Source organism: Strigops habroptila, chromosome W (genome assembly GCF_004027225.2).
Source record: "Strigops habroptila isolate Jane chromosome W, bStrHab1.2.pri, whole genome shotgun sequence".
NCBI classification, from domain to species: domain Eukaryota; kingdom Metazoa; phylum Chordata; class Aves; order Psittaciformes; family Psittacidae; genus Strigops; species Strigops habroptila.
In genome coordinates this window covers 22753492-22769785 of record NC_044301.2, presented here as the reverse complement: position 1 = coordinate 22769785, position 16294 = coordinate 22753492, and the positions used below count along the sequence as shown (strand labels likewise).

General features: G+C 43.6%; 1 protein-coding gene across 9 annotated transcripts in view; it reads right to left on the bottom strand.

Moving 5' to 3' along the window:
* Positions 1-16069, bottom strand: part of LOC115618947 (AP-1 complex subunit gamma-1-like) — a 61113-nt gene extending 45044 nt beyond the window's left edge. For 2 of the 9 annotated variants that reach the window (XM_030510920.1, XM_030510926.1), the window contains exons 1-2: positions 6729-7356; positions 1113-1316 (exon numbers count right to left, since the gene is read on the bottom strand). In XM_030510920.1, coding sequence (XP_030366780.1) covers positions 1113-1316; positions 6729-6767 — 243 coding nt within the window. In that variant the 5' untranslated portion in view covers positions 6768-7356. Of the gene's footprint in view, positions 1-1112; positions 1317-1501; positions 1593-1806; positions 2126-6728; positions 7358-15945 lie in introns of those variants that run through there. The other 7 variants (XM_030510922.1, XM_030510921.1, XM_030510923.1 and 4 more) reach the window with 6 other exon arrangements.
* Between the last annotated feature and the right edge of the window lie 225 nt (positions 16070-16294).

Genomic DNA, 16294 nt, shown 5'->3' with positions numbered 1-16294 from the left:
CAACACTTATCTAACAATGCTCATTCTTCTTGCAGCTCTTAACATACTTAACCTTAATTCTTGTGACAGGAAGTTTCTCTCTTGGACCAGGGAGCCTGGCTACGTGAGGTGTTAAGAACAGGATAAAACACAAATTCACTTGCTCTTACTCAGTAAGTCATTATCCTGAGAGAACAATCCAGTGATGTAGAAGATGATGCACTTTATATGCAACAGCACAGCCCAGACTCACTCCCTAACACTAAGACTATTTGGAATTTGATATCAGTGGATTGAGTTTACTGTTTCAGTAAGATGCCAGGATTGATAAATCCAATCCTGAATGGAGAGACTCTCAAGACATGAAGCTACTTTAAAGAATACAACAATCTAACTGACTTTTTTTCCTTTAGCTTTATGGAAGGCCTAGATTAGATTACTACTAACAGGACACTTAACTGACTTCTAAGCAAAACAGACTATACCCCAAAGACTAAGCAAAGCTCAACCTGAAGAACATCTTGTAGATCAAGAACTCTCATCTTCCTGTCTCTCTTTTCCACAATCTACCTGTGCCGAAAATAGCATGTCAAAAATAAGCCGAGAGATGGAAAACTCATACTAGCATTCTCCAAGTTACCTCACTGAGATGGGGATAAGGAACACCAATTCCTTATTGCTGGGAACAGACCAGCTCTTATCTGCCTAAAATAGATTGCTATAGAAAGAAAAGGGTATAGAACCTCCTTTGAAGCATCTGGTATTTTCCATCAGAGAAAGATGTTCTCACATGGGTTTTGAACCCATCTAAAAAATATCCATATGTACTGGACTGTGGTTCAGGAACTACTGCTCCACAGAAACATGGGTGGTGAGGAGCAGACGGTCTGGCAAAAGCTGACTAACCCTAAGTTTCATAACAAAATATGCAAGTCTCCAAACAGCAGATCTCACTAAAAGTCAAAACTAACCAATGTAGGTTCAGAATATATATGAAGACAGATCTCAAAACATCCCAAAGAGCAGACAGCAAAACTACAGCTGGAAATGCTCCAAACAAGTCAACGTGCCCAAAACGCACAAAGCAGACTGGCATGTGCACATAGCACAGCAAGCACTGAACTCTGACCTACCTGTCCAAAATGTGCAGGGTATCCCAGCATGTGCATATACAGCAGCTTTGCCACATTTCTGCATCGGTATGTGTTATCTTCCTCTCGGAAGGATGACCGTATAGCAGCACATTCCTTTTGGATCATCTCACGCTCTTCTGCCTGGGTTCTTGCTGTCCGGATGGTCCGGATCAACTCCCGCAGTCTGATGGGGGCTGGCATCCTCTGGGAGAAGAAAGAGATCTGTAACCTTTGTACTGCACCTAAAGGCTTCATAATGGTCTCATACTTTGGCATATTTTTTCTTCTTTCTTACCCTACAATTAGATAAGTAGAAGAATTAAGAAAATGCAGACTGCTTCAGTAGCATGGTTAAAAGTAAACTTGAAACCCAGAGAAATTCATTGTACCCCACATTTGCTTTTCCAGAATATTAGAAACAGGAATTGCTATGCTTTGAGCTGTCAGGTGAATGTAACAACTCCCCACCTGAAACAGGCAGAAGAGGCATTCTGCAAGGTATGCTTTTCATATTCATATCATCTGCCTCTTTCCAGAAAAGTCAGGCTCCAAAGAGAGTTGATCCCAAAGTCACGACAACTTGGGACAGAAATCCTTTACAAAAAGCAACGTGTTTAAGAATTTTCACAAGATTTCATACAAGTGCTTCAAGTAACCATGCTTCAAAAACTCTGCAAACTTGTGCCATACATACTTCCTTCTTAAAGGCATGGAAGTCATCAGAAAAAGCAGGTGGAAGAGCAGTCCTAGATGTGTGGGTATTTCAGAGAATCTTCTTTTGAAGATGAATCAAGTTGACACCATTCTTATTACATCCCAAACAGCACAATCCCTTCTGAAAAAAAATGAGCCTGTTGCATTACCATCTGGTGGCACTGTCATGAAAAAGTGTGCAAGAAAAGTGTCTTCTAAATGAACTCCAAGTAGTTTCACTTCACCAGATGGAACACTGATAGAGCCATCTGACCTAGAGAGCAATTTATCCTTCTGAGTATCCCTCAAGAGGAGAATGACTCTCAAAAAAGCCAAACTTGAGAATCATGTTCAACAGCTGAACTTGAAATTCCTGCTCACTTTACCTTCTGGGAGATCAGGCTACACAAGCATCTCCAGAGTCTCCTTCTACCCACACTAGACTGCGAATATAATTAAGCCATTCTGATAACAGGTAATGTCACACCAATTTGTAAGTTGCCATAGCAGCCTGCTATAGGTTTTGTCTGGGTCACTGTCATCCCAGTGACAGTGTCTCATGTATTTTAAGCACTGCCATATCAGAGAAAGATGTGCATTCAGTTGCTGCACTAACTGGCTTGCATGACACCACAGAAGAGACAGGCTGGGAAGCATGCAGAGGTAGCAAGGGATTTGTTTGAGGCAGAAAAGCACAGATGCACATCCAGTGAGTAACAGTGGACTCGCTGTAAGACAGCTGAACACAGCTTTATAGGTCTGGATGATAAATCTAGCCTCCGACAGAACTCATACATAACACGAAGTCTCTTCAGTCAAACCAGGTAGACCCCTCACATTCAAGTTCCCCATCTTCATACCTAGAAAGTTTGAATTTACAGAGACACAAATAATTCAATTTTGAAAACGGAAGAGATGTTCCTCCTGCATAAGAAAATTCTGCCCCAAAATGCTGACATGTGTAGGATCAGCATTATTGGACACATCAATCCTTAGTCGTGCCTCACTCCCCATGTGAATTTATAACTCTTAACCACATTACTGTGATATGAATAAATTAATGCTTACTATGCATTCAAATGTTGCACTAACAAGCATCACAGAAATGGCCAAAAAGAAGAAATCCATCTTGAGAAAAGCATCTGAACATGCAATAAAGTCTATGAATACGGCAGTCATGTTCTTTTCATGAAGCATGTAATGCTCCTACACTGAAAAGATCTTGACTCAGTATCATATATACATGCTGTCCCATATACCCAAAAGGGTATTGATGGGCTTTTGGTATCACTGCCTTGGAGACAGAGGAAATGAAGCAGCTGTCCACCTTGCCTGGTCTCTGAGGATATCCTTCTACTGTGGGGTTGCTGAAGACCAAAGAACAATAAGTGCCAATCGTGACCACAACAATGCACCAGCAGCAATACTACACCAACCAAGACTCCCCGATTCCCACCCATAAGCTGATCCGCAGACTGGAGAGCCAAGGAGTGATCAGCAGGACCCACTCACCCTTTAATAGCCCCATATGGCCAGTGCAAAAGTCTAATGGACAGTGGAGACTAACAGTAGACTATCATGGCCTCAATGAAGTCTGTCCTGGGTTCAGCTACAGCAGTCATTTTTCTCCTTCTTAGTAGCTGGTGCAGTGCTGTGTTTTTTAACTTTCAGCCTGGGAACAACGCTGATAACACTGATGGTTTTAGTTGTTGCTAAGTAATGTTTACTCAGACCAAGGACTTTCTCAGTCTCATGCTTTGCCAGGGAGGAGGGGAAGCCGGGAGGAAACAGAGACAGGACACCTGACCCAAACTAGCCAAAGGGGTATTCCATACCACAGCACGTCATGCCCAGTATATAAACCGGGGGGAGTTACCCGGAAGGCCAGATCACTGCTCAGGTCGGGCTGGGTATCGGTCAGCGGGTGGTGAGCAATTGTATCCTCTCCCCTTGTTATTTCACTAATCATTATTATCACTGGTGGTAGCAGTAGTGGTTTTGTATTATACCTTAGTTACTGGATGGTTCTTATCTCAACCTGCGGGAGTTACATTCTTCCGATTCTCCTCCCCATCCCTCTGGGAGCAAGGTGAGGAAGAAGGGGGGGGAGCGAGCGAGTAGCTGCGCGGTTCCGAGTTACCAGCTGGGCTCAAACGGCAACAAAGTCACACCATCATTGAGTGTTGCCATACCGGACATGCTAGAACTTCAGTATGAACTGGAGTCAAAGGCAGCCAAGGGGGATGACACAATTGATATTGCCAATACATTTTTCTCAATCCCTTTGGCAGCAGAATGCAGGCCATGTTTCGCTTTTACTTGGAAGGGCGTCCAGTACACTTGGAACCGACTACCCCAGGGGTGGAAACACAGCCCTACCATCTGCCATGGATTGATCCAGACTGCACTGGAACAGGGGCAAGCTCCAGAACACCTGCAATACATTGATGACATCATCGTGTGGGGTGATACAGCGGAAGAAGTTTTTGACAAAGGGAGGAAAATAATCCAAATCCTGCTGAAGGCTGGTTTTGCCATCAAATGGAGTAAGGTCAAGGGACCTGCACAGGAGATTCAATTTTTGGGAATAAACTGGCAAGATGGACGCCGCCAGATCCCCACAGACGTGATCAACAAGATAACAGCAATGTCTCCACGAACTAAGAAAGCTTGTGTTTCTTTCTTATTAGGTGTTGTGGGGTTCTGGAGAATGCACATCCCAAATTACAGTCTGATTGTAAAGCCCTCTCTATCACGTGACCCAGAAGAAGAATGATTTCAAACGGGGCCCTGAGCAACAACAAGCCTTTGAACAAATTAAATGAGAGATCGTTCATGCAGTAGCCCTTAGACCAGTCCGGGCTGGGCCAGATGTGAAAAATGTGCTCTACACTCCCAGCCAGGAAGAATGGTCCTACCTGGAGCCTCTGGCAGAAAACTCCAGGGGAGACTCGAGGTCGACCCCTCGGCTTTTGGAGACAGGGATATAGAGGATGTGAGGCCAGCTACACTCCCACTGAAAAAGAGATACTGGCAGCCTATGAAGGGGTTCGAGCTGCCTCAGAAGTGATCGGAACTGAAGCGCAGCTCCTCCTGGCACCCCGGTTGCCTGTGCTGGGCTGGATGTTCAAAGGCAGGATCTCCTCTACACATCATGCAACTGATGCTACATGGAGTAAGTGGGCCGCACTAATTACACAATGAGCTCAAATAGGAAATCCCAGTAGTCCAGGAATTCTAGAAGTCATCATGGACTGGCCAGAGGGCAAAGATTTTGGGATGTCACCAGAAGAGGAGGTGATGCATGCTGAAGAGGCCCTACCCTATAATAAACTGTCAGAAAGCGAGAAGAAATATGCCTTGTTTACTGATGGGTCCTGCTGTATTGTGGGAAAGCATTGGAGATGGAAGGCAGCTGTGTGGAGTCCCCTGGGACAAGTTGCAGAAACTGCTGAAGGAGAGGATGGATCCAGTCAGTTTGCAGAGGTGAAAGCCATCCAGCTGGCCTTGGACATTGCTGAACGAGAAAAATGGCCAGTACTTTCTCTCTATACTGACTCATGGATGGTGGTGAATGCCCTGTGGGGGTGGTTGCAGCAATGGAAGCAGAGCAACTGGCAATGCAGAAGTAAACCCGTCTGGGCTGCTGCACTGTGGCAAGATATCACTGCTCGGGTGCAGAACCTGGTGGTGAAGGTACACCATGTAGATGCTCATGTACCCAAGAGTTTGGCCACTGAGGAACATCAGAACAACCAACAAGTGGATCAAGCTGCTAAGATTGAAGTGGCTCAGATGGACTTAGATTGGCAACATAAGGGTGAATTATTTTTAGCCAGGTGGGCCCATGACACCTCAGGCCATCAAGGCAGAGATGCAACATATAGATGGGCTTGTGATCGAGGGGTGGACTTAACAATGGACACTATTGCCCAGGTTATTCAGGAATGTGAAACATGTGCTGCAATTAAGCAAGCCAAGCAGTTAAAGCCTCTCTGGTATGGAGGACGATGGCTGAAGTACAAGTATGGGGAGGCCTGGCAGATTGAATATATCACACTCCTACCGACCCACCAAGGCAAGCGCCATGTGCTTACCATGATGGAAGCAACCACCGGCTGGCTGGAAACATACGCTGTGCCCCACGCCACTGCCCGGAACACTATCCTGGGCCTTGAGAAACAAGTCTTGTGGCGACACAGCACCCCAGAGAGAACTGAGTCAGACAAAGGGACTCATTTCTGGAACAACCTTATAGACACTTGGGCCAAAGAGCATGGCATTGAGTGAGTATATCACATCTCCTACCATGCACCAGCCTCTGGGAAAATCCAACGATACAATGGGCTGTTAAAAACTACACGAGGTCAACACGAGGGGATCTGCCAACAGGGCTGGCCCAGCCCAATCAGAACTTTTATGTACTGTAGAGGGGGATAAAGTTCCTGTGGTGCACATAAAGAATTTGTTGGGGAAGACTGTCTGGGTTATTCCTGATTCAGGTAAAGGCAAACCCACTTGTAGGGTTGCTTTTGCTCAGGGACCTGGATATACTTGGTGGATAATGTGGGAAGATGGGGAAGTCCAGTGTGTACCTCGAGTGGATTTAACCTTCGAGGAAAACAGCCAATGAACTCAACGATATGCTGTTGCCTGCTATATAACACTTCTATAGCCCATCGGCTAGATGACCATCTCCACCACTCTGGGATTTGAAAAGTAGATCTGTGCTGTCATGATCATCAGCAGACAGTAAAGTCATGGGAAAAGCTGTCATATTGGAAGTGGTCTCAATCTCCTAGAAAAGCTATTCTTAACTAATTCGAGTTGACCCCTCATTACACCAAGATCATGATCTGCCAACCCTTCACTGTCCTAACTGGGCAGTCACAGGCAGCAGAAAGTAGATCAGAAATGGCACACCCAGGTCTGATCAATGCTCCACATTGTCCAGTACCCCATTCCTGACCACAGCAGATGCCTAGGGAAGAGTGTAAGAACAGGTGAAGCATGTAGTATTAATTCCTCACAATCCTCATACAGTCTTCAACAATTTGTGGCCCAAGAACTTCCAAAGCCAGAAATAAAAGACACTCTGCTTTTATTTGGAACCCAGGTAAACTTCTAGAATCAACTATATTCTGCAGGACACAACTTGAGTTCCTCACAGCTTCACTGCATGACATATGGAGACCCAGCTACTTCTTCCACTCTGCATTGCCAACTCCTTGTTTCCACTGATTCTCCCAATTATTCTACACTCTTCCATTTGTTATCCTTCCCTCATCCTCCCCAGTCCAAAAAACACAGCCTCGCATCCAAGCCCTTCCATGACTGATTTCCTTTGTTGCCTTGCCTGCCTGTTCTGCACTTCTCTCTGTCCTTTCTTAAGGGGGAGAGAAGCAAAATGCTGCACACAGCAGTTGAGGTAGATGTGCCATTGATTTATTTGTATAAAATGTCTTCTATTTTGGTCCCTATTATTTTCCTAATAATTGCTAACACTCGGTTTGGGGTTCCGATTGCTACAAAGTGCTTGGTTTGTGCTTTTCGCATAACAGCATCATGAACCCCAAAAAATCTTTTTTGTGTGCTTAAAGCACTTAACTTTTAAGCCTTGACTCACCTAGTACACACACATATCACATAGTTCTAAACTGACTTCGATAAGTCACACTTATGTTGGGAAATGGGGAAGAAGTAAAAAAAAAATAAAAAATAAAAGCACTGCTGCAGGAATATTCCTCTGCAGTCTATGGGCAATATTTTCACAATCACTAAGATCACCCATACACAGACTCATGCTGAAAGAAGTGGTTCTAGCCCTTCCATTGCTCTGACACTGGCATTCCTGGGATGGCGCACTACATGAGGCAACCTGGACATCTGAACACCAGCTTACTGCTTTCCTCCCAAGCAGAGTAGTCTTGAGACACCTCAGTTTGGCTTGTGCAGACATGAAGGCAGCAGCGACAACACAGCTTTGGGAGACCCAAGGGGGAGTGGGAAAGAGGGGAAGCATTCCCTCCAGCAGTAAACCATACTTATGCCATTGTTCCGCACCCTAGTTAACTGATCTAGAACTTTAATGTTCCTGAGAAGATAGGCAGTGGTTGTTACATGTTAAAAACCATAACTGACTTTCTTATTTTAAAGACAGAATTCTTCGGAAACTTTTTGAAACACCAATACATAGTCTGCAAACAAACTGAAGTTTGACAGCAACTTGCTTTGATATCACAAGTCCTTTTGTTCCCACTCTATATTTGAAGAGTTTGTAAACTGCCGAACACTGATAACTTCAGCCTGTGACTTGTACAAGCACACTGCTTTCTTGCCATGGGACCAAAACATGCTGTAGGTATGCCCACAGAGGGCTTCAGCAGGTTAAATTCAGCACTGGACAACAGAAAGGACAGACTGCCTAAATAGTGCTAGTCGATAGGAAAACCTCATTGAACAAAGTTACCATGCAGCTTTTTATGAACATTTATTTTGCATCCTTCACCAGTTCTCAGGCAGGACTTCCCACCTCACTGAGAAGGCAGGTAAAATGAAAACAAAAACTGAAAATCTAATATGATTTCACCCAAACATCATTCAGGCACTGAACAAAAGGAACAGTCTATATTTACAAATGTCCTTGCATAAATAAACAATCAGCAAGCCAGCTTGTAACCACAACCACAGGAAAGACAGCAGAAACCAGCATTTTGGAAAATGCAAAGAATTAAAGACTCCTAATCAGATGATAGCCAAATTATTAGGCTACCTCCTTGATTTTGTCTGTGTAACACACCAACATGCAGTTACTACAGACATAGTCCAATCTGAACTACTTCTTAAGAGCAATTGTATCTCACACACACTTCCTGCCTGATAAGGAGAGAACAAAACAGAACTGCTGAGGACGACATGAAGGACAAAAGACAAAGCTATGATTTATTTTCCAACATTCAGAACTTCCATCCTTGTGCTGCAACTCCATGCTCCATTTTCTTTTTAGTTAATATTAAATCATTCAGCTTTATTAAAAAAAAAAAAACAACACAAAAAACCCACAAAAAAACCAAAAATACACCCACAACCTTTGAATTCTTCCCATTAAAAAAAAAAAAAGTTTCACACCAGTCTATATAAAATACCCATCACCTATTAACTGACTTTATGTCATCTGTGATTTTACAGCCTATCTACCTCTCAGCCACCTCCCTTTCTAGGCAGTAGAGTCCTACTTCGATTTCTATGGAGTCATTGCACAATTCCTTCCTTCAGATTGCTCTGTACCTCTCAGAATTCCACTGAAAAAGAGTAGACCTATTTAAAAAAAAAAAAAAAAAAAAAAAGTATTCAAGCAACAGGTGCACTGAGAGTTCACATAGATTTTTCTTTTCTCTGCACTTAGAAAGTTAAAAGTGTTTAAACTCACTCTGCCCATTTGGCTGCTGGGGAACTGACATTTCTAGTAAAGATCTTACAGATAGCTCTAAGACCTCAGGCTTGAGTGACAACTTAAAGCCTTTCACTTTATCTTAACAGTTATCTTAATGGCTTTTCAGCATAGGCACTGCTTTGCATTTATTGACAAGGAATGCATTTTACCATCTTATTGCATACTTCCTTAGTATCACAAAATTCTTCCACAGCTTTAGGATGAAACTATCACCTCACTACTCACTCCTCCAGAGCACATCAGGAACATGCTGACTGGCACAGTTTCACAGAGCACCTCTCAATAACCACCTCCTACTACAAAAGCAAACATATTTTCTGTCATTGCCTGGACACTTTTCTTTCTTCCTTGGCTAGTTATTAACTCACAATAAGAACTCTCTTGAAAAACTGTGCTGTAAAAACCTTTGGTTAGAGGCTCTGTCAAGATTTCTGAAAAATCCAAGTGTTTTATAATCTAGATAACCTTCATCCATTTCCTAGGAACTTGTCAAGAACCATGCAGTTCCTGGGTCCTCTCCTGCAGTCCTTTTAAAAAATTCCATCACACAAACTACCACCTATTCTTGTAAATAAAGCACTCATTAAGATAGCGACATACCAGATTTACAAGTTGAACAGTTTTGCGTTCCTTCAGAGATATTGTGAACTTCACTTCCTATTGGCAATTTATTACTAATTTTACCTATTTGTTCCAAGAGTTGTTCTTGTGACATTTCAGTTTGAGAGTATTCATCAGATTTCAACATGAGGTTTTTCATATAAAGCACTGATGTAAATAATGTGGATATTTATTTTTGCTATGAATTTGTTTTCTTCACACACTGGTTATCAGTCAGACTTCCAGCGTATGCCTCTGCTATGTATCATATTCTTATACTGGGCAACAAAACAGAATCCTACCCAGGCACATGGTCTTTAGGTGTCACCAGAACATTAAAAAAAAAAAAAAAAAAAAAAAAAAAAAAGATACAGAAAAATGCATCTCATCCATGCTGAGGTACTGAGAAAAGGAATTATGAACACCAGTTGAGAAGAATGAGGACAAGAAAATAGATCAAGAAGTTTGCTTAGGAACATAACACAAACACCCCCCCCCCCCAAGAACTTCAAACAAATATTAAGTAGTTCTTCCTTTTTACTGGATCTCTCAGACACTTTGTCACATTTTAAAGACAGTCAGACACAGCTTCCACATAACCACCAGGAAATCAGTTCTCAGAGTACCTCATGGTCTCAGTTCCCACCTATACAGCACAGATAATACCAGCCTCCCTGGGATTCTGCAGGCATAACGGCTTAAATGTCCCTGCTACTGCAGCACTATCCCAAGCAGCAGCCTGGTGAAACAAATAGTCAGTTTTGCTACACTCCACAGAATGGCTTCCTACTACTCCTACTAGAGGTATCTGCAGAATACATACACCTGAAGAGCCACTGGCTGCCCACAAAAACTTTAATTGCAGCTCTTAGCTCCCTGACTACATCAGGTGAAAAGCATCAGGATGGTATTGACACAGGGCTACTGAGAAAATAACCACAGAACTGGGGGAAACCAAGCCAGCAGGGACTGCTGGGGCAGAAACTATCACTTCGCTAAAAAATACAGCTGTATGTGCAGCTCAGGCATCTGAATGAACAACAGATTACTGATGAGAGTGAAAACAAAAACAATACAAAAGAATTACAAAAGCAAAACATAAATAGGATTAAACAATTCAGAGCCCAGAAGACTTAAAACACTTAAGTGATCATCTAATTTTGACTATATAATTTGTCTTAAAATGAGACAGAATCTTGAAATTCACACTCTGAACCATGTGAAACCTTAACAAAAGTCAGCTTCAGGTGAAAACCACAAAGCTATCAGACAGCAAACTGCCATGAAGAATTTTAAACTTCTCTATATTATAGAAATGCATTTTACTGCACAAGATGATGAACAGAGAGATGACAACCGTATCATCTAGTAATAGCAGACCTCAAGTTTAACTTTAGCTGGCTAAATGCTGCTTAGAACTTCCTTCAAAGTAGCAAGTCTTGATCTTCAGGACTAGTGAAGATTTTTCCCCCCAGTACAGGCAAATGTTTTTATTCTTTGCATATTAACATAAACTACAAGGCAATTTTTCAAAGTAGTTACCTCTTTCTTTGCTAACTACAAGCTCTAGACATCAGGGATGATCCCTGAACACCAGTTAATATTTACAGTATCAGGTAGGAATGAACTGAGAGTTCTTCCACCTTATCAAGTCTGTTTTCCCCTTCTCTCTGAAAGAGTTACCAGACTCAGATTAGTTCCACCAGATTAGTTCCACCAGTACAGGTGGCTAGTGTCCAAATTAAAACACAAAAAAAAAAAACCACACAAAACAAAACACACACCCCCAAAAAAACCCCAAAAACCACCCCCAAAAAAACCACACAAAAACCAAACAACCCACCACCAAACACAGACACCACACAAAGAAACAAAACAAAAACAAATAATAATTCCAGCTTTTTTCCTAGTCTCTGGATTGCATCAAAGGCAGCATTAGCTCAGTGATTCTCTTCCCTCTACTATTAATTCTTCCCCTGAACCAATAAAAAGGGCATTCTTTCTTTACGCAACTCATTCCTAACTATCAAAAAGTGGGGGGGGAGAGTAAGCAAGAAAACAAAAATAATGTATTAAAAACATTTAACTTTCATCTAAAATATGCTTCTAAACCACTATTTTCTCCCCTTTTATGGTCTTTTACTAGTTAAGCTTGTTGTGTTTCAAAGTTAAAAGACTTAATTCAGCATGCCATTATGCCAAAAATATTTAAGTATAGAACCTTACTAATAGTGTAATAGAATACAATCATATCCAAATATGAATGTTCACCAAATAGCTTTTTATATCTACAAGAAGCACCTAATACTACCAAAACCCACATGCAAAATAGGTCAAGTAAGGAAAAAAATGCCACAAAAGGAGAGCTAAAAATTAGTCTCAGAAGAAGTGATGGTCCAATTTCCAGTTTCAGTCAAAACCCAAAAAAGCACAAGAGTATTCAAGAGGCAAGCCACCGTGCTGTTCAGAAGCTGAGAGGACAAGAACCAGGGTAGTGACAGAGGATATTGTGCTGTTGTTCTCTAAAGACTTTTAGGTCTAACAGATCCTATGAGCCTGCCAAATCGATCAGAGCCCTACCTCTCTTCTCTTGGCTTCCGGGGCTGCAGCCCCACTGTCATGGTTTAAGCCCAGCCAGTAACTCAGAACCACACAACCGCTTGCTCACTCCCCCCCTTCTTCCTCCCCCTGCTCCCAGAGGGATGGGGACAGCACTGCACCAGCTACTAAGAAGAAAAATGACTGCTACAGCTGAACCCAGGACACCCACAAAAGCAGTCAGTGAGACAAACACTTCTAATGAGGTTCCCATTCCTGCCCAGCAATACGTGTACACCAAACCAAACTCCTGCTGAACTGGCTTCAAAAGATGCACTGAGCTTGCAACTGTTACAAATATTAACCTCAACATCTACCAGAGAATAAATATTTTCCTTTCTTTAGAAGCTAACAAATGAAACACTGGAAGAAGAGTTAGCACATCCACATAGCTGATCAGCGTGACAGATGAGTCAGAATTCCAGATTTCCTGGCTTTTGTTTCTATACTTCAATCGTTGCTGACCTACATTACCTTTGTATTTCTCACCTGCTTCCAGTTTCCTAACTATTTTGATCTGTAAGGGAATCTGGGTATTTTACTTCCTGTTCACTTTCCTGCAGAGCTAAAATAAAAAAAAAAAAAAAAAAAAAAAAAGAGGGGCTATTACCTTGTGACTGAACCCCCCCACTTTACCTTTGTTAATGCCAGATAGCAGATGAGATACCACATTTTTACATTTATTAATAGAAACTTAACAATACACCAGGTAACTTCAGCTATGCCCTAGGAAGTTCTAATCATAGATTTTACCTATAACATCTCTGCCAAACCAGATAAAAGCTACTACTACTTGTGATATTAGCAGTCACTTGTACTCACATTACTGTTTCTCGTGTTACAGCCTCATCATATATTCCCTTATTAAGTCCAAAACTCTCATCCAATGAAGTACGCCAAGGCAGAGCAGACCCCTTTCCTCAAAGTATAGCAGAGTATCACTTAGAACAAAATAACATCGCTTTCAGTTTGCTGTTACTGTGAGGGTGCTGAGGCACTGGCACAGGGTGCCCAGAGAAGCTGTGGCTGCCCCATCCCTGGCAGTGTTCAAGGCCAGGTTGGACAGGGCTTGGAGCAACTTGGTCTAGTGGAAGGTGTCCCTGCCCATGGCAGGGGATTGGAAATGGATGAGCTTTAAGGTGCCTTCCAACCCAAACCATTGTGCAATTAAAAAATAAAAAGAAATCAAACAATGCATACACTGCCAACTCAAAAATAAAAACAAATATTCACACCGAAGAGGCACAAGAAGCTTTACTGAATGAGTGTTATCAGCTTCAGAAGCGGTTAAGATTTTTAAGAGCCCTTTCACTTTGAAAGGTGACTTTCCAAACTTGAACTGCACTAACCACTGTGGTCTATTTGCATGCCTAAGAACAGACAACTTCAGTTCCTTTGCTGCTGTTCACAACCTTTTTACACAATTACCTGACAAACTCACTGATCTCATTGTAGCCTACAACGATGCCACTGCAAAACTCTGTATACAAAGGAGTTATCAAGAATCAGAACTTTTTTGTATCTCTTCCTCTCTCACCAGGACACTGCGACAAAGGTACTGCAGGACCCCTCTGTTCCTATCATACCACCTTTAGGAAAAACATCAGATCAGCAGTCACAGGAACTGAGGGGGGGGGAAGCCTTTTTATCAAAAACCCAAGGAAATCTGAAAGTTATCTTACACACCAGAGACAGAAAAACTAGATCCCTTCACAAAACAATTACCACAGACTTAGTTTCCCCTTCTCGACTCACAGGAATTTAGAAGTCTTCCTCTCCTTTTCCCACCATAGAAGAATTGAGAGGCTCACACTGAACCCCTCACGGAAAAAAACCCCAAACAAAACAACCCACCATCAAAAAGAAAAAAAAAAAAAACCCCAAAAACCAAAAAAAACACCCCACAAAACACCCCACCAAAAAACAAAATACACAAAAAAACCACAAAAAAAACACCATGGAAAAAAGAAAAACACTCCACCAAAAAAAAAAAAAAAAAAAAAAAAAAAACCCACACACAAAAAAAAAAAAAAAAAAAAAAACAAACAAACAAAAAACCACCAAACCAAACAAAAAAACCACACAAACAAAACACCACACACACAAAAATCTCTCTGCTTCACTGAGCTCTCGGGTCCCCAGTGAAGTTTTCAAATCCTGGGCCAAATACCAGAGTGTACATGAGTAGGCGAAGGAACGAACTTGACAATAGAATGGGACATGCAAACAAACACAGGAAAAAACAACAAGCATATTTTAGAGAAAGGGGGTGGAGGGAATAGGCACACAAAACCCTGCTATGCACTGTCACATAGAAGCAGAACAGAAAAAAAAGAAAACACCACAAAAATCTCTGCTAGTTTAAATCTAAGATACTAGGGGTACTATGCAGGGGGAAATACACATATATTTTACTTTGTTTAAGCCAGTATGGGCCAAACGCACTTACTGGTCACACGTGTGAAATGCCACCCTTCCAAAGGCATTTCATACTGTTCCATTAACATTTCCAGCATCAGAAACTAAAATGTATCACTAACATTGTTAAGCATCACTTACAATGTAATAAACCACACAACTGTTCTATCTGCAATAAAAAAAACACGTGCAAACTTTAAAAACAATGCCTACTACAAAAAACTTACAATTTGTCTATAGCTAGTGAGGAGAGAACTTGACCAGCTTTGAAGGAGGGACTTGAAACCGTCTTTACAGATGGATTCTCAAGCAGTAGCCTGTCACTAACACAAATCCTATATGCAGTTTATTGCAAATGCCTGTGGCCAGAGATCACAAATTTTTTTGCTTCCATTAAAATCCATGCAACCGTAAGACAACGCCCAAACAACTGCACGTCTTGGAGAGACACCGCCTGTCCTGCTCTGAGCGGCTGCAGCACAAGCCCTCACGCACCGAAGGAAGGATGGACGCACAAGTCCAAGATGCTGCTCGGGCACCCGGGGCCTCCTGCACCACGAGCAAAGTCACGCCGCAACCCGCGCCACAGGGCTCCGCGATCTACGCCTTCAACTATCAGGACCGCTGCGAGAGATCGCCCGGGTCTCACTACAAGGGCGAGAGAATCCGCCGGCAGCGCCGCTCCAGCGGGTAACAGCCGAGGCTCCGCCGCGCCCCAGGAGGCCGCCACCCGGTCCAGAGCCCGGGGCAGAGTCCGAGTGGGCCCGAACGCCGGGCGGGGGACGCAGGCCGCGGCCAGGGACTGAGCGCGGGCAGGCAGCCCACAGGAGACCGCACCAGCAGAGACGGCAGGAGGGCACCGGGCAGCCTCCGCCGCAGCAAAGCCCGCGGCGCGGTCGCCCGGCGGCGAGCAGAGGCAGCCGACGGCACACAGGGACCCGGGGTGGTCGGGACCTCGCAGGCCGCTGCAGCGGAGACCCAGCCTGGCCAGCAACGAGGAGAAAGGAGGAGGAAAACAGCGAGCACCTAGCGTGAGACGAGCTATAACGACGAGGCCACGACCCCACTCACCAGACCGGTCCCTGAAGGGGAGGAAGCGGCGGCAGCCGGAGCCAGGCATTCAAAATGGCTGCGGAGCGGCCGTAGCACCGATACCGCAGGCGGAGGGATCCGCGCAGTCGGCACGTTCCCTTCGTCCTCCAGACCCCTGCCGGCCACAGGCCCTAGGCGCGGCAGCAGCGGCCTCAGCAGGGGCGGGGCGGGGGCGGGGCGGGGCGGGGCAAGGCAAGGCAAGGCAAGGCAGAGCAGAGGTTGCTCGCACTACTTTTCTTAGTGGAAGCACCCGCGATGCCGGTCCTACGAATGGCGATATGTCTGCACCGTTGCAGTCAGTGATGGCGTCACGCGCGGGGTGGCCCTC